Raw genomic sequence first — 18755 nt, forward strand, 5'->3', positions numbered from 1 at the left:
AGTCGATTACGGCACCGAAGTGTTATCATTTTTTATCACTTATCAGTCTTATCACATAAAATTATAGTATCACCAGGGATAGGACACTTCTCGGCGGCGGGCTGATAATAGAGAATCAACCACTGCAGGTCCGCAGTAGGGGCATGATCTGGGAAAATATGAAATCTTAACGTTTTCATTTCTGGTAGCACTGAATTTGCCATGATACCACGTTTTATTGTTATCTCTATTATATTAACGTAGGGTTGGGGGCAGTTGTCCGAAAAATGATAAGGCAGTTTATACCACAATACCATACCAGCATATTCCAGTGACACCAATTTGAAAAATCATCGTACAATGATGCCATGCTAGCGGCACTCGTCGCTACGCTCCTCGGCGCCGTCGCTCCGCTCCGCAAATCGAAAATATCCCCCGACTTGCTGTGCAACACCACCTCAAGTTGGTCACAGGGTAACCACAGGTTAACCACCGTACAACCACTCTTATCGGTCTTTATCATTATTCGGACAACTGCCAGCCACCGATTAACGTATCGGAATTTTTAAAAATAATTCTATATTAATAGTTAATACCACTTTTTATTTATTTTTGTAATTTAATTGAATCAATATGAATGAAATACCTGAACATGTATTCACATAGTCGGACATGTTATTTTATTTCAATTTTTTTAAAATCTATGGTAAGTAGTAACATAATTAAGGTACCTAAAAATAAAAAAAAATTGTATTTATAATATTGTATTAAATATTTGTATTTGTATTCAAATACTTAGTGAGTAATCGCAAAGGGCATTTTTATACTAGTATTTTACAAGTATTTTTAATACTACTTTATTCCAATACTAGTATTAACTATTAGTTGTGTCCGGATGTCCGGTGAAGAGTTAACTCATTGTTTTAAAGCAATTAAATTAAAATAGTACATTTTATCGTATAAAAGTATGCCATATTTATTTTTCGTGTATTAATGGTCAAACTGTTAAATTAACTGGCCCTACTGCGGACCTGCAGTGACTGACTCAAGCCTTCGTCCTATGCTGCCTGTATAAATTTTTATCAGTGTCCATTCTGATTGTTATATTCTGTGGTATCACCTATATTAAATATTAAAATAATATAGGTATATTCAGTATTTCAGTTCTATTTTGTTAATTAACTCAATAAAGTATAATAATAAGTATGTTACAATTGAGTCACTGAAATGGTTTAATAATTAATGGTAAAATAAATGAATAAATCAATTAAGTAAAATTATAGGTATATAAAAAAAAATCATAATAATCTATACAAATTAGGTTTAAGTTAGTTTTTTGATTTAGGTCTTTTATGGCTTTTCGGTAAATCTAATAATACTGTTGAACTACGTTTTGTAGGTAGCAGTGTTCAACTATTTTTCTTTATAACCATTTCACTCATTTTATTATGGACATTATTTAATGTATCTAGTTCTTTTGACTATTCTGGATATTGTTTTTCGTCTATGATGTAAGTTAAATCAATTAAAAATCAATATGAAAATTTTCATTTAATCTGTGATGTAATCATAAAATGTTGAATATTTGAATGTTATATTGTTGTATACTTTTATAATATACTTACTACTTACATCTATGATAATATATAATATATTTATATACATTGTGGGCCCATGGGTCACGGTTTAAATTTTAAGATGATCTGGTCCTATTGCCTTATGAGGAAACTAAATTTTGCCATTTTGATATATTTTAGATTTTTTTTTTAAAAATATATACATTATACAGGCGTAAACGATTTCTTAGATCATAATATGACATGCACAATGATCTAAGGACAATATTTATACATGACATATAGGTATCACATTCACATAATATAACAGAATAGATTTTCTAATGAATTTATATACTTATTATAGACCAAAGTTATTCTGTGTTTATAGATTTGATCTCTGTTTAGATTTTAGACAATCTTTTTAGGTATATACTATTTAGGTATCATTAGGTAAATTGTTTGACAAAAGTATGCAGTTGAGAATTGAGATTTTTTTTTTATTTTAAATCAAAAAAGACACATACATATACATACATTATTATTGAAAATAACATTTTCTCCTTTAAGCAAAGCTTGTGTTGGAGAAAGAGTAAAAAGGTAGATTTTAATATTTTATAAAGCAGTTGTGATACAATCACTCAATGATGATATAAATATTATGGGCTGGTAACTCAATGGAAAAGGGAGTTTAAAAGGTATGCTTTGCAGTTTGCAATGTCTAGTGTCTACAGTTCTACACTCTTTGCCAGGACGTGCTTATTGCGTAATTGAAAAAACTGAGTGGTATACAGAATAATATACTAATCTACGGTGGCATGCAGTGTGACGATTACATTTTTAAATATATATCATTCCTATATTAACATACATTGTGTTTTTGTTTAAATTTTTTTTGAAAATTAGGTAGTTAAAAAAATCCAGTAACCCAAGAAAGGTTAACACATAGAAATATCTACAGATTTAAATAAATACACCTAGGTTCACTGATAATGATAGGATGCCCGTCATTTATATCCAAAGGGCAACAAAAATAAGGAATTGAATATGAATTGTGGATAGGAAATTGAGCTATTGAGCATCGGCTAAAATAATTAATATGCAAGTAAAAAGTTAATAATTCTGGATAAAATTTTTTTTAAATGTTGATATTCCATACAAATTTGTACACACACTTTGTAAACATAAATATCAAATGCAAAATTCAAAATATTATCTTAGCTTTATTGAGAAAATAGGTTAATACATTTATCTTGAAAATATGTTTTAAAAACAGTCAAACAGTTGAATAATTTACTTTTATACATCAATGTAAAATTATTTAAAAATAGGTTATATAAAGAACATTTAAAAATAAAAACAAACAAAATTTACATAAAATATACAATAATTCTTTAATAAAATTTTAAATCAATAAATATTTATCACATTCTTTCTTAAAAATTAATGTTTCTACTCATAACATGTTAAACAAATTTTATTCGCTTCATCGCAAAATCTAGAAAAAAAAGAATCATTTTATTATTAGATTTAGACTTTTTGAAACTGATGTAAAAACTAAAAATGATAAATACTTACAAAGAAAATGAACACATATTGCAAAATACCTCTCCACATTTCCCACAAAAATCTAATTTTTCTGTTTTTGAACAAAAGTTACATTTTTTCTGATTGTAATTAAACACTTTTGAGTTCTATAAATATTAAAATAAAACAACTAAAAACTACCAATTTCAATAAAAATAACTTTTATCGGTACATACTTCAAATAAAATATCAGGCTTGCAGAGTTGTCCATCAAACGTTAACTGCATTTGTTTGGATGGTTTACTGTCGCATGGAACTTTATCCACAACCACAGACTGATCTATTGTTTCAAAAGATGCTCTTGCTCTTTGAAATAATATCCGTTTAGTCTTTTCTATAATGATAAAATCCAATTGATAATAATTATAAGTTATAAATAGAGCTTACCACCAGGATTAAAATAAATTATTAAAAATGTATTTAGGTACCTATGATTGCCAAAAAATACTGCATAAGCCAAAAATAAAATTATATAAATATTACCTATTTAAGATTAAAAAATAAATTTATTATAAAGTGCCATATAATATTTAGGTAGTTAAAATATTTTCATAAGGTATAAGGCCGTTGGGTGCTAATTTGTTTTTATACATTTAAAATTATTTTTCTATATCAATTAATGTTAAGGGAGCATTGACACGGTATTCCACAGTAATGTTCTCTCAATCGGGCCAGAGTGGCAGTGTGTACGATTGAAGAGAGGAGGCAGGCGCCAGGGCCGTGTCATCATATTTCATTTAAAGTTTAAACTATACCTATAGCTGCTCTGCAACAACAGTGCCATTATGAATGTTGTTGATGCCAAACTTGATGCAATTTTGTTGAAAAAATTTAATTTAAATAAAAGAAATAGGTAGGTAGGTGAAATTGTTGTAGACATTATGCAAATAGCAAATAATTACAAAAAAATATGTTATGGGGGGAGGGAATGCAGAAAATACATTACTAGGTATTTAAGGGGAAAGGAAAAATTAAATTTACTTGTTTTTAATCTGAGATACAAAATTATTTTATACATAAAATTTATATTTCTCTCACGCTGCCAGCCAATATAACATTTACTACAAAAACTTTACCCTATTTTAAACCAGTTATACCTTAATTTCCTTTAATGTTATGTTACAAGATATAACACATGAATAAACCAAATTATCTATTTAAGGGATGTTCTTACCATAAATTTCCGACATTTTGGATGGTCCCAATACTCCGTTAGCGACTTGTTTCTCTCCAATATGTATTTTTAACTGGGGACACATATCGATACCATACGGATACTTTCTCTTGTTCATCTCGTCGTTAAAATAGTATTTGTTATTTTGTAGTTTAGTTTTTTTTATAGATCGTAAAAAATAGTGTAAGTACCTACAGAAAACTCAAAAACAAATAGTGTATAGTTTTTGAATAAAATATCCGTCACCTGTGTACACACAACACTAGGTCACACACTCACACCACGTTATCACGTTATCACGTCTTAACACTTATCATACAAATTTGGCGCCCATTATATTATTATTCAAAGCACATTTGAATTTTGAACAGCGGTTACAGGACGGCTATATATAATATTTTTAGCGGCTGAGTTTATGGCTGAGGTTTATTTACTAAAAACTCGTATTTAATAAATAAATTGTTTCGCACAAACATTATGTGTTGCTCGGCGCCCAGGCGTAGTGTATAGAGAAAATAGATAGGTACCTACATTACTGCAATGTTCCGCCATATTGTAATTACATTTTAGCTCATCGCAAGTATACTCCGTTCGCCGTGAGAAAGTGGTTGCGTACAAACCAAAAAAGGGCCCCGCTGCTAACAACTAAACCCATATGCGCATTCACGTTTGTGCGAAGTAACCACATTCTCTCGGTAAACGGAGTATAGGTATAATACCCAAGCAAGGTATGCATATTTCGTTTGATTCGTTATTCAACTGTTTTCACAAATGCCATTAATTATTTAAAAAGTAACATTCCTCTTTTATTTGTATTGTTTAATACTTGGCCAGTTTTTGAATGAGGCATAAACTAGACTCGGCCGCAATGTAGATACTATTAGTATGATTCGCTGTTTTTTTTTTTTGAGAAGATATCTAAACCTTTTTCTTTTTTCTGAGTTCTCTTCTTCCCATCACTCACGTAAGTCATAAGTGAGAATAATATATTATAATGTAATATATTCGATAATGATGTTTTATGCTGGCCAAATGTTAAACAATACAAATAAAAGAGGAGTGTTACTTTTTAATGTAGGAGTGCAGTGAGGTCATGAATTAAAAAATAGCAGAGCAAGTTTTTGTTGGGGTATCATTTATTTTTGCGGGCTTCAGCATCGTGGACGACGTGTTATTTTATTTTTATTTTTTTTATATGTCGTAGATTTTTTCTTGTAAGACCGTTTGGGTCTCTGTTGAGGAGCTGAGAGATGGGACTCTTGAATGTTGTCAATACCAGGCAAAGATAGCCAAGTACGATCTTTTATTTTTCGTCGTCGAGACTTTTTAGATGGTATAGTTGTTAAGTGTGGCCTGCCTATCATAGGCGGAACTACGAGGTGTGCCAAGGCACACCCTAATGTAAAAAAAAAATTATAACATTTAATAATATACATACACATTTTGAATTTCAGTTTTTATTAGCAAAACTTCAAGTGTTCAGAATAATTCTCTAAAATAATAATTGTATGTATTTTTACCAATTGATATTTTACATTGTTAATGAAGCCTGGATGTTTAGACTTTAAATTTTAAATCACTTCAACGTATTTGTTTATCGATTATCATTATTGCTTAAATTATATTCAATGTTATTGTCGTTGACACGAAAACTTCGGTATAATTAAAGTAGTGGACGCCAGACGGTGATAATTTTTTTCAGCGAAAAAATATTGCCTTTTCTCAGAAACCGACACCACGCTGTATCGATGGTTAAGAAATAATACTTTGGTAGTTTGGTGGTTTCAAGTTTGGTATTTCATTTAACGTGATGTCGTGATTCGAACAATTCACATACATGACGTACACCATAATTTATATTATCGTTAACTTTGTGCAAAACAAGTAACAACCTCTATGTCGAACAGGAATTAACGGTCAATGTTGAAGCTTCTGAAGATTATAGAAAAATTTAATGTGCCATTTCAAAGGTGATTGTTACTATAAAATATAAGTTAATAAAATAAATTTGTATCATAAATAAATTATACTAGTGTTGTTTCAGTTTATTTAGTAATAAATATAAAATAATAATTTATAAATTAATATATTATAAGATTAAACAATTAATGATCATAAGTAATGCCTACTTACATAATATTACATATAGTAATATTGTATATTATTGTATCAGCCAATAGCCATATAGGTAAATATTATGTTATACAATAGGTTATATACATAGTATTGGTTTGAGAATACTTAAAATAGTGGAAGACATTTAGGAGCTTAAAAAAAATGCATATTGCGGGTTAATTTGTCTATAGCTTCAGCTTTGTATTATAAAAAAACAAGTAGAAAAAAATGCCGGGCACACTCAAATGTAAAACTCTGGGTCCGCCTATGTGGCCTAACAAAGTTCTTAGACGGTTATATTCACAATGGCTATTTCGGTAGCTCCTTCTTTGTATTATACAAAATAATGATAATTCAGTGATAATAATTCCATTCAATTCATAAGAGTATGCAATTTTTTATCAATGTTTTCTTATGATGTTATCATGTAAAGTTATCGTCCGTAAACCGACGAATATTATTAAAATATTCTGTATTTGAATAATTATATTATATTTTGTATTTGAATAAAGTAAATGTACGAAAACATTATTATGTTTTATAAATATATATATATATACATATATAAGTCAACTACAAACAATTTCTTATTACCATATTATAACGCTGTTTAAAAGAAAACGTTTATGCGTGCTAAGCGCGCCACTTCATACGTTTAGAAAATAATACACTCTAAAGCAGCATTAATTTTTAGATGTTTTCCTTTAGTTACACTGTAAAACCTACCTTTGTGCCAAATTTCCCGTTTCTACCTATACGGGAAGTGTCTTATAATTTTGATGATCAGTGAGTGAGTGAGAAGTCAGTAACTATATTGCAAATTTTAAAATCCTCCCATCTTGAAATGGCACAGTATTAAGGGCTCATTTTCTTACAGCGTCCTAAGCTACTCGAGATTAATCTGTGTTTTAAATTTTAAAAGTTTATCTTAAGAGGAAACAGAGATATTTGGGTTAGAAAAACTAGGGGCAATTGGTTCGTGTAAAGATACACTGGCATTGCTGGAACTTGGCCTGGCGCGCTGCCATGCACACAGATATTTGTACCTATTAGGTACTAATCAATTAAATAATTATTAACATAATTTTATTTGACTGTTTTTAAATTAATGATCGGTCACATACTAAATTAATTCTCAATACGATAGGTCACATACAAAACAAAATTTAAACAAAATTTTTAAATTATATTATAATTAAATAACTTACAACTGGACAAGGCAATACAGATCGATCATAACCATAAACTGAATGATGTACACCTTGCACAGAATGTTTCATAAATTATATATAACCATCGATATATTTAAGGGGTATCTGATATTCTTATCATCATGCCACCTACATAAGTTATCATTGTTCAAGTCTATACAAAAAATTCAACTAGTCACATGACAAAAAAAAAAAATTGAAAGAGGGTGTTGGCGCCCGCAGGAAAAAGCATTTTAGAAAACAAAAAAAAATTGAAATTAAAAACTTCAAACTAAAATGTCTAGAATCTTAAACAGAAAAAAACTATTCAAAATATTTAGTTCATTAAGGATGGATTATTCAAAGTGCACCAGGTTATCAATATTTAAAAAAATCGGCTAATGTTAAAATCATAAAAAAAAAATTGAAGGGAGGTGTTGGCGCCCGCAGGCAAATGCAATTTCAGGAACCAAAAAAAAAATTTTAGAAGAAATTAAATCGTAGAAACACACATTACAAAGTACAAACTAAAATACCCAGAATCTTAAACAGAAAAAACTAATAGAAATATTTAGTTCAATCAAGAAGGGTTTTTCATAGGGCACCAAGTTATCATTGTTCAAGTCTATACAAAAAATTCAACTAGTCACATAACGAAAAAAAAATTGAAGGAGGGTGTTGGCGCCCGCAGGCAAATGCATTTTAGAAAACCAAAAAAAAATATGGAAAAAATGTTACTGTAGGAATGCACCAGGTTATCAATATTTAAAAGATTCAGCTAATGTTAAAATCATAAAAAAAAAATTGAAGGGAGGTGTTGGCGCCCGCAGGAAAATGCAATTTCAGGAACCAAAAAAAAAAAAAATGTCGAATAAATTAAATCGTAGGAACACACATTACAAAGTACAAACTAAAATACCCAAAATCTTAAACAGAAAAAACTAATAGAAATATTTAGTTCAATCAAGAAGGTTTATTCATAGGGCACCAAGTTATCATTGTTCAAGTCTATACAAAAAATTCAACTAGTCACATGACAAAAAAAAAAATTGAAAGAGGGTGTTGGCGCCCGCAGGCAAAAGCATTTTAGAAAACAAAAAAAAATTGAAATTAAAAACTTCAAACTAAAATGTCTAGAATCTTAAACAGAAAAAAACTATTCAAAATATTTAGTTCGTTAAGGATGGATTATTCAAAGTGCACCAGGTGATCAATATTTAAAAAAATCAGCTAATGTTAAAATCATAAAAAAAAATTGAAGGGAGGTGTTGGCGCCCGCAAGCAAATGCAATATCAGGAACCAAAAAAAAAAAATTGTAGAAGAAATTAAAAGGTAGAAACACACATTACAAAGTACAAACTAAAATACCCAGAATCTTAAACAAAAAAAACTAATAGAAATATTTAGTTTAATCAAGAAGGTTTTTTCATAGGGCACCAAGTTATCATTGTTCAAGTCTATACAAAATATTCAAGTAGTCACATGTCAAAAAAAAAAATTGAAAGAGGGAGTTGGCGCCCCCAGGCAAAAGCATTTTAGAAAACAAAAAAAAATTGAAATTAAAAACTTCAAACTAAAATGTCCAGAATCTTAAACAGAAAAAAACTAATAGAAATATTTAGTTCGATCAAAAAGGTTTATTCATAGGGCACCAAGTTATCATTGTTCAAGTCTATACAAAAAATTCAACTAGTCACATGACAAAAAAAAAAAATTGAAAGAGGGTGTTGGCGCCCGCAGGCAAAAGCATTTTAGAAAACAAAAAAAAATTGAAATTAAAAACTTCAAACTAAAATGTCTAGAATCTTAAACAGAAAAAAACTATTCAAAATATTTAGTTCATTAAGGATGGATTATTCAAAGTGCACCAGGTTATCAATATTTAAAAAAATCGGCTAATGTTAAAATCATAAAAAAAAAATTGAAGGGAGGTGTTGGCGCCCGCAGGCAAATGCAATTTCAGGAACCAAAAAAAAAATTGTAGAAGAAATTAAATCGTAGAAACACACATTACAAAGTACAAACTAAAATACCCAGAATCTTAAACAGAAAAAACTAATAGAAATATTTAGTTCAATCAAGAAGCGTTTTTCATAGGGCACCAAGTTATCATTGTTCAAGTCTATACAAAAAATTCAACTAGTCACATAACGAAAAAAAAATTGAAGGAGGGTGTTGGCGCCCGCAGGCAAATGCATTTAAGAAAACCAAAAAAAAATATGGAAAAAATGTTACTGTAGGAATGCACCAGGTTATCAATATTTAAAAGATTCAGCTAATGTTAAAATCATAAAAAAAAAATTGAAGGGAGGTGTTGGCGCCCGCAGGAAAATGCAATTTCAGGAACCAAAAAAAAAAAATTGTAGAAGAAATTAAAAGGTAGAAACACACATTACAAAGTACAAACTAAAATACCCAAAATCTTAAACAGAAAAAACTAATAGAAATATTTAGTTCAATCAAGAAGGTTTATTCATAGGGCACCAAGTTATCATTGTTCAAGTCTATACAAAAAATTCAACTAGTCACATGACAAAAAAAAAATTGAAAGAGGGAGTTGGCGCCCGCAGGCAAAAGCATTTTAGAAAACAAAAAAAAATTGAAATTAAAAACTTCAAACTAAAATGTCTAGAATCTTAAACAGAAAAAAACTATTCAAAATATTTAGTTCATTAAGGATGGATTATTCAAAGTGCACCAGGTTATCAATATTTAAAAAAATCGGCTAATGTTAAAATCATAAAAAAAAAATTGAAGGGAGGTGTTGGCGCCCGCAGGCAAATGCAATTTCAGGAACCAAAAAAAAAATTGTAGAAGAAATTAAATCGTAGAAACACACATTACAAAGTACAAACTAAAATACCCAGAATCTTAAACAGAAAAAACTAATAGAAATATTTAGTTCAATCAAGAAGCGTTTTTCATAGGGCACCAAGTTATCATTGTTCAAGTCTATACAAAAAATTCAACTAGTCACATAACGAAAAAAAAATTGAAGGAGGGTGTTGGCGCCCGCAGGCAAATGCATTTTAGAAAACCAAAAAAAAATATGGAAAAAATGTTACTGTAGGAATGCACCAGGTTATCAATATTTAAAAGATTCAGCTAATGTTAAAATCATAAAAAAAAAATTGAAGGGAGGTGTTGGCGCCCGCAGGAAAATGCAATTTCAGGAACCAAAAAAAAAAAATTGTAGAAGAAATTAAATCGTAGAAACACACATTACAAAGTACAAACTAAAATACCCAAAATCTTAAACAGAAAAAACTAATAGAAATATTTAGTTCAATCAAGAAGGTTTATTCATAGGGCACCAAGTTATCATTGTTCAAGTCTATACAAAAAATTCAACTAGTCACATGACAAAAAAAAAATTGAAAGAGGGAGTTGGCGCCCGCAGGCAAAAGCATTTTAGAAAACAAAAAAAAATTGAAATTAAAAACTTCAAACTAAAATGTCCAGAATCTTAAACAGAAAAAACTATTCAAAATATTTAGTTCATTAAAGAAGGATTTTTCATAGAGCACCAGGTTGCGAATGTTTAAAAAATGTATACAATTTCATTACCTAAAGATAAATTCATAAAAAAATTTTAGATGGCACTGGCTTGTCAGTGTTTAAAAAATCTATATAAAAAGATCAAAAGGAATTAAATAACATAAAAAAAATGTGGAAGTGAGCACGGAAGCCTGTAGACAAATTAACATCATAAAGCATACACAATTGAGATAAAATTAAACATTTAGTATTCTCTGAAAACTTACATATTTTAAAATATTCATATTAAAAATCAATTGAATTAAATTTATGAAAAAAAATTGATAGGGGAACGTGGGCACCCGCAGGCAAATTTGAAATTAATCATATGGCACCAAGTTGTAAATTTTTTAAAAAAAGAAATATATAAAAAAATCGAAAAAAGTTAAATATATAATAAATTAAATTGAATGGGGAACGTGAGAGAACCTGGCCAGCCTCTTTTCAAATTATATAGTATGTACAATTGTACACAGGTACTCAGTGTACTCCCAGGTATAGCTGGTTATTGTCGAAAAATATTTATACAAAAAAATCTAAAAAAATTGTTTGAGAAACCTGGGTGAAATAACACTAACCAAAAGAATACGATGGAAAAATACCGCAATACATGTTAACTACAATCCAAAAACTAGGTATTGTTTACATTATAATAATACGAACAATTATTATGATCAGAGGTGTATCACCGTAATATATGTATAAGAAAATGTATAAAAATGAATGTAATTTATAAGGGATGCAAAGAAATTAAATGAGAAAAAGGTCCTGTACGGACTCTACTATGTGATTATTATTTATGAAAGACATAAAATAATGTTTAATTTAAAATAATATTGTGTTTGGCTGGGTACAGTCAATATTAAATTACTAACTATAAAGTCTAAATGCAAATAAAAATATAGTCAAATATCTATCTACATTTTATAATTTGTTGTGGTAAAAAAATCATTAATTAATGTTGGCTGTATTTAAGTTTTTAATAACTATACCGGTACAACTCTAGCTGACAGTCTTTAAGACCGAGTTAAAACCTATGATAATTAGTTAACGTCTAATTTCCTGTCCTATCCTCACCTTACCTCACCTAACCAAATTAATAATATTTAAATATTTTCTTTCATTGTTATGTTTAAAATATCGAGTACCTTGATAGTTAGTAGGAAAAGATCATCGCAAAGCTCACGACCAGTGATGATAGCGTCTATCATCACCGTAGCTTCAACTAACCATAGGTTTACCTAACTAACCTTCTTATGACTTATTAGGAAACATCGAATAAAAAGATCCTGAGTTGCAGGTTGCTGAACTTAAGTGTTTGATTATCAAGAAGATCCTTTGATTGTTGACACCTTAATCCATGCTATGGATGAAGCCCATAGATAATAAAGATATGGATAGTCCATGCCTATGTTAAATACATTTGAGGCCGCGTTCCCGTGGAAGGCAATTGAGGCTCCTTTATATTGATAGTCGATACTCGATATAGGTATACTTTATTTGGCCTCAATTGTTCCCCTCGAAGACAGCTGATAAGACCATTATGTTCTATCTCTATTATCTATGATGGAGCCATACCCAGCTCACTCGTGTAAACAGTGTGGGTCTGGGCCCCATACTCTGATATTAAAAGCCCAGCCCACCTTCATATTATTCTATATGCAAAAAGTAAATTTAAGACAAATTTGTGAATCAATGCACAGTCTCTCTATTGTACTAATATTTGTGATTTCATTAATTTTCAGTATTTTGTATTATTAGATTGGGAAAACATAAGACAATATAATTTACACAAGACTGCGACTAACACAATCTGCGACTAACCTTCTATATTTGTATTAATCGTTTTTTTTCGGTACTTTATTGGTGAACGGCACTTTAACTACGGTCTCTCGACCTACTGAGGCAACCTTGAGGCATTTCCTTTTAGGAAATAAATTAAATCCTCAAACATAACTCTTAATTCAAGAGTTTGTAACTAATACAATCATAATATAATATGAGTATAGTACATTTCGTAATATTTTTTTATAATATTTACTGTTAGTGAAATATTAAGTTTGTATTTCTAATATAATATATGTTATGATATTTATGGACGACACTTGCACCATGGCACCTCGATATAATAATGTCAAGTCTTCCAATTTACTAAACATTTATATTTTGTAGATAATTTGAAGAGAGACTGTGTGAATTAACAACATTTTTTTTTTCAGTCCGGCTATTACGCTCAACATGCACGCACGTAGTTGCGTATGAGCTCCGTTATCGCACTCGCAGTTCGAGACTCGCTCCAGACATCAATGTCTAACAAACGCAATTTTTCAAATTCGTCAATTTCGCCAAAAGTTGCTGATAAAAAGTCAAAAAAATTCGTTACACCTAATCGGTATGCCGCCTTGTACTCTGATGATTCTAGTGACAACATATTTAATACATCCACCAAGAGTGCAACAGTTTGCAACGAAAAATCAGGTCTTGCAAAACAAAATATCGAGCAGCCTACGCTCGATACACAAGACGTCACGCCACCTCCGTTTTACATCTCCAACATCTCAAATTTCTCCGCCTTCACAAATGAGCTAACAAGGTTGACCGGTCCAAACGCATTTACCTGTAAGTCTACTAAATCATACCTGATCGTATATCCCAGAGGCGTACTCAACTACAACACTATTCTGAATCATCTCAATAATACTGATTCCAGTTTTCATACTTTTCAGCTTGCGTTAATCGCTCATTCAGAGTCGCAATAAGAAATCTCCACCATTCCACATTGTGTACGGAAATTTCTGTCGCCTTGTCGGAAGAAGGACATTCTGTGAAACAAGTTATCAATGTCCAAGATAAAAATAGACGCGGTCTCCCATTATTTTTTGTTGATTTATATCGTCAGAATAATAACAAAGATATTTTCAATATCACTTCGCTACTTGATACCAAAGTTATAATCGAAAAACCTCATCAGTCCCGCCGTGGTCCGCCTCAGTGCCATAATTGTCAAGCCTACGGCCATACCGATAATTACTGTCAACATGAATCTAGGTGCGTCAAATGCGGTGGAGACCACCGCTCCGTGAACTGCACAAAGGACGCCGAGCTAGTCCAGCCAAATGCGCGCTCTGTTCTGAGGTACACACGGCCAACTACAAAGGATGCCGTGTTTATCAATCCGTTACAAAAAAACGCAAAAATACAAATGTACCAACGCCTACAAAGTCTTCGTCAAACGATGTCCCAGGAGATCATGCTCGGCAGCTTTCAAGGAAATCCTATGCTGCAGTGACCAAAACGGTAACCTCTTCCATGGAATCCATCACAAATGTTTTATCAGAATTTATTTCTAATTTTAACTCTTTAATTACTCCACTAATTAATCTCCTTACCGAGATTGTCAATAAACGTTTCTGTCCATAGTGTACAGGTTTTTCCCTTTTTATCTATCTTTTCATCGTATATCAGACCATACCTACAATTACTTATTTTTATTTACTTTAGTTTATATAAACACGTTGCTATTTTATCTATTTGTATACATTTTGCTCATGCTAACAAATATCATTAATTTTATATGTCATACTATATTTTATACCAATTGTAATTATCCATAGTACTTAAAAATTTTAATTATCATGTTATAATGTTAAAAATTATGTAAATTTTCAATATCCCTAGATTTAGATAGCCTTAGGCTAGGAAAGTCTTATGTTTAATTAATAAAAAAAAAAAAAACAACATTTTTGGTATGAAATGTTTATTTGAACACCTGTTATAATGTATTATATTGAACTTAAGTTAATTTTTTATAATGTACTATAGTAAACATTTGAACATTTATTACAATATACGTATATTATACATAGATTTCAAGTATGATTTTTTTTAGTTTTTTTTATTGAAAGTTACCCACCTACTACAATACAAGACACTTTATTTTTATATTTTGAAGCAATATATGTTTTGGATTATTTACATCTATATAAACTAAATTTCAGACCTATAGTTTAGTATTTAAAGTTTGTATGATCAAAGTCGTGGAACCAGTAACAACAGAATGTTGTAGTTAAATTAAACTATAATAAGTATGTGGAATAACAGTACCTAACCTTCTATGATAATTTGTTATGAATATAATATTTTCAGTAATAGCTCAAATTTAGCACTTTTACGGTACTTAATACATTTTCCTAATATTTTAACAGAAATTATGGAGCTAAAAATATAGAAATACCTATATTATGTCACGGTCCATAGTTTTGTTTCATTTATAATAATAATGCTTTTTAATATACTTTTTCATATATTAATATTTATTACAGTTGGCTTTTATGATTGGTTTGAACTATTAGTACGTAATTTTTTTGGGAGATCCCTATTATTACAACACCGTTACCAATATGCGTTTTTTTTTTTGGTTAGTTAATATAATTGCATGTTTTCATGATTTCTTCGTATTTATGCTTATTTTCTTAAAATGTTTTTATATTTTTGGTTCATCCGTTACCTACCTACATACCTACCTACCCAGTGTGTAAATAAAGAATTTTTTTTGTAAACCAATTTGAATTATAATTTATTAATTTAAAAATTTTTTAATAAAAACGTTTTCATTCAGTATTTTTTTGAATTTTAAGTGCATATTTTTGAATATTTCAGTGCATATATTTGCCTGTTTTTAGTGCATACATGCAGTCAAATATTTAACACTTTTTCATTGCATTAAATTCACAGCCCTGCTAATTACTTTTACTTCCAATCATAATACCTACCACAGTTAATGTTAAATGTCAAATTGTCAACAATCAACTGCTTCTCCAACTTGATAACACTAAGAGGATGTCAGATTTTTAGCGCACCATTTATTTCTCTCTCTGACCCAATGATTTTAGTGTTTTCTTAATCGTACATTTGGTATGGTACGCGTGGGTCAAAGATGGAAAACAAATAGTGCGCTGACATCCCAACCGACATCAAGTTTACACGAGTGAGCTGGGTATGGCTCCATCATAGATAATAAAGATATGGATAGGACATAATGGTCTTATCAGTGGTCTTCGAGGGGAACAATAAATTGAGGCCAAATAAAGGATCAACTTGATAATCAAACACTTAAGTTCGGCAACCTGCAACTCAGGATCTTTTTATTCAAAGTGTCCTAATGAGTCATAAGAAGGTTAGTTAAGTAAACCTATGGTTAGTTGAAGCCAAAGAGTCAATAGGGCCTTTGCAATTCAAGATCTTTTCCTATGTATTCGGCATTGTTAACATAACTATTCTACCTTTACACTTTTTCTTCCCCCGTCTCTCACAGCTATATACAGGTTCAGCCACTCTCATTCCACACCTCCATATGATCGGTATTCTGTCTATCCATCTCTTCTTCAGTCTTCTCGTCCATCATTTCTCCCCTAAATTAACTTCTATAGCCACTCTCACTATCTCTTATCATACAGTGACCGAACCTCATAAACCTATTCTCTCTTGTTTTCACTACAATATGTACACTACCGTACACTACCCTTAATTAATTAATTTCTTAGTCTATCCTCTTTTGTACCTTAACACCTTACTTATTATTCTCATATCTGCTACTCTCACTCCACTTACCTACCCTAACCTTACATTTCTTTTTCATCTTTCCCTTTCATACACCAAACATTCTGAAATCCTGTTGACCCATTTCCTCATCTTCGCCATATCACACACTTCCTAATTCCTATTCACTCAGTCTCTAATTACCTACAAGTCATCGTACTTGATTATCGGTAAAAATATTTTTATATCATTGAGCGAATTCCCTACTCGAAAGAATTGCTTAAAAAAATATCATACCTCACCAATTTTCTAATTTTGAACACGACTTTATTGATAGCCCGAATAGTGTTATACCAGTATAGTTACAATACAAATATTGAAAATTTTCGGGCAATACATCCCCTGATCAATTAACTATAATAAAAAAAAACCTACTGAGAAATAAGAAAATACATACCCCGTGACGGAATCAAAATCTGCTACGAAACTTAGTCTTCGAAACACTGAAACGTTCACACATTTCAATCTGCTTATGATATATTATTCCCAGTTTGAAAATGTTCACTGACGTTTCTGAAATAACTCGCATCTTATGCAGTAAAATGTTCTACAATATTCTAATGACCTATGCGTTACAATCTACAGATATTATATAAACCTACCAATAAATACCTATTATTAATTTTTATTACACAGAGTTTGTATTTTTAAATGTTGTATTCAAGGATTTATTAGTTTTATTCTTTTACCTAACAAAAGTTACATTTATTCACAAGTCAGTTATCAACTAGAACTCGACTACGAGTAAGACAGCGTTTGGATTGTTCGGACTGGCGTATAATTTATTATTATTATACATTGTGCCTTTGGTAGGCAGTAGTAAACGTATATGCTTCTACGTTACTTAGTTAACAGATTTTCCGCGACAATAAATATTTAATTCAATACTAGTATCTTTATGATCTGTAATATATTCTGGTGTTCGATGAAAAAGATTGAAATAAGATAAAAAAAAACATATTTTTTTGGTTTTGAATATGAAAGCTGTGAGATGATCGATATGCATTTTGTGAGAAATCTAGAGGTACTAGAAAACTGAGACGAGTGTGTTGAATGAAATAAATTAAAAAATTGATTAACACAACAATCGCTTAAAAATTAATTTAATTCAAATAATGATATGAACCTTATTAGATCATTTAAATTTTCCAGAACAAGCCCCCAGTTGTTGGTCGCATGCCAATTTTAACCATATACTAGACCACAAGTTTATAGACATTCTATAATGCATTCTGCTGCCGGTGGCCCTAGACACTGTTGGGGAAATTATAATATTTCTTTAGTAATTAAATTACGATACGAATTATAAGTTACGTAGGTACTTGTCCAATACTCGACTACCAGAATTTAAATTAAAGAATGTGATATACCTAGGTAACATATCGATCGATTCTAAAACAGAAACTTAACCTAGGTACAAATAATATCACAATATCAAATAGTGAAATGTGAAAATTTGAAGAAAATATCCTATAGGTATATCCCGTAAAACCCCCAAAATAAAACGTACGTTTGAGGTGTTCTCTTAAAACCCAAATATTTAATGCCCGTATCCCGTATGCATAGAAAATGTATGTTTCACATTTAACGAAAACTAGAACTATCGTAACGGAATTGAATTACGAAGAACGTATAAAACAAAAATAATCGTCACTAAGTGATAGGTATAATCTGCTATGTACTTACAAATCATATTAAATAACATTAATCATCATGTATTTTCTTATTTTGTTAGGTAGGTATAAAAACCTACCTTCCTACTTATAAAAGCATTACCTAATCATTGATTTAAAATTTTAAAAATTATACTACTATAACAATAAATTAACAGTTGTAGGCAAAGTATTATAATTTAAGGTATTTTTCATAATATCCTAATTTTTGCACACCTATAACAACTGGATTTTAAAAACTACTCTACGTCTAGCGGGTATATAAGTTTGTCTGACAATAAATATTTACATTAGGTCTACCGCATCAACAGAGTAGTAGGACAAGACTTACGTAATTATTTATTC

General features: G+C 30.2%; 2 protein-coding genes across 2 annotated transcripts; one reads left to right on the forward strand and one right to left on the reverse strand.

Annotated features, from left to right (window-relative positions):
* Window positions 1-364: 364 nt before the first annotated feature.
* LOC132944915 (uncharacterized) lies at window positions 365-14900 on the forward strand. The gene is made up of 3 exons (XM_061014467.1): window positions 365-685; window positions 13359-13758; window positions 13866-14900. Exons 2-3 carry the CDS (start codon window positions 13398-13400, stop codon window positions 14426-14428), a joined length of 924 nt encoding a protein of 307 aa, XP_060870450.1. The 5' UTR covers window positions 365-685; window positions 13359-13397; the 3' UTR covers window positions 14429-14900.
* Window positions 2733-4496, reverse strand: LOC132944916 (apoptosis regulatory protein Siva-like). The gene is made up of 4 exons (XM_061014468.1): window positions 4297-4496; window positions 3299-3456; window positions 3114-3229; window positions 2733-3033 (listed from the first exon to the last, which is right to left on the reverse strand). Exons 1-4 carry the CDS (start codon window positions 4412-4414, stop codon window positions 2988-2990), a joined length of 438 nt encoding a protein of 145 aa, XP_060870451.1. The 5' UTR covers window positions 4415-4496; the 3' UTR covers window positions 2733-2987.
* Window positions 14901-18755: the final 3855 nt, after the last annotated feature.

This window comes from Metopolophium dirhodum, chromosome 5 (genome assembly GCF_019925205.1).
Source record: "Metopolophium dirhodum isolate CAU chromosome 5, ASM1992520v1, whole genome shotgun sequence".
NCBI lineage: Eukaryota > Metazoa > Arthropoda > Insecta > Hemiptera > Aphididae > Metopolophium > Metopolophium dirhodum.

Bases quoted from the DNA above. Each gene is read 5' to 3' on its own strand.
- LOC132944915 (XM_061014467.1), top strand. From the start codon at position 13,398: ATGAGCTCCGTTATCGCACTCGCAGTTCGAGACTCGCTCCAGACATCA. The intron at 13,759-13,865 runs GTAAGTCTACTA...CATACTTTTCAG, and splicing joins CGGTCCAAACGCATTTACCT to CTTGCGTTAATCGCTCATTC.
- LOC132944916 (XM_061014468.1), bottom strand. From the start codon at position 4,414: ATGAACAAGAGAAAGTATCCGTATGGTATCGATATGTGTCCCCAGTTA. The intron at 3,457-4,296 runs GTAAGAACATCC...TTATCATTATAG, and splicing joins CAAAATGTCGGAAATTTATG to AAAAGACTAAACGGATATTA. The intron at 3,230-3,298 runs GTATGTACCGAT...TAATATTTATAG, and splicing joins AGCCTGATATTTTATTTGAA to AACTCAAAAGTGTTTAATTA.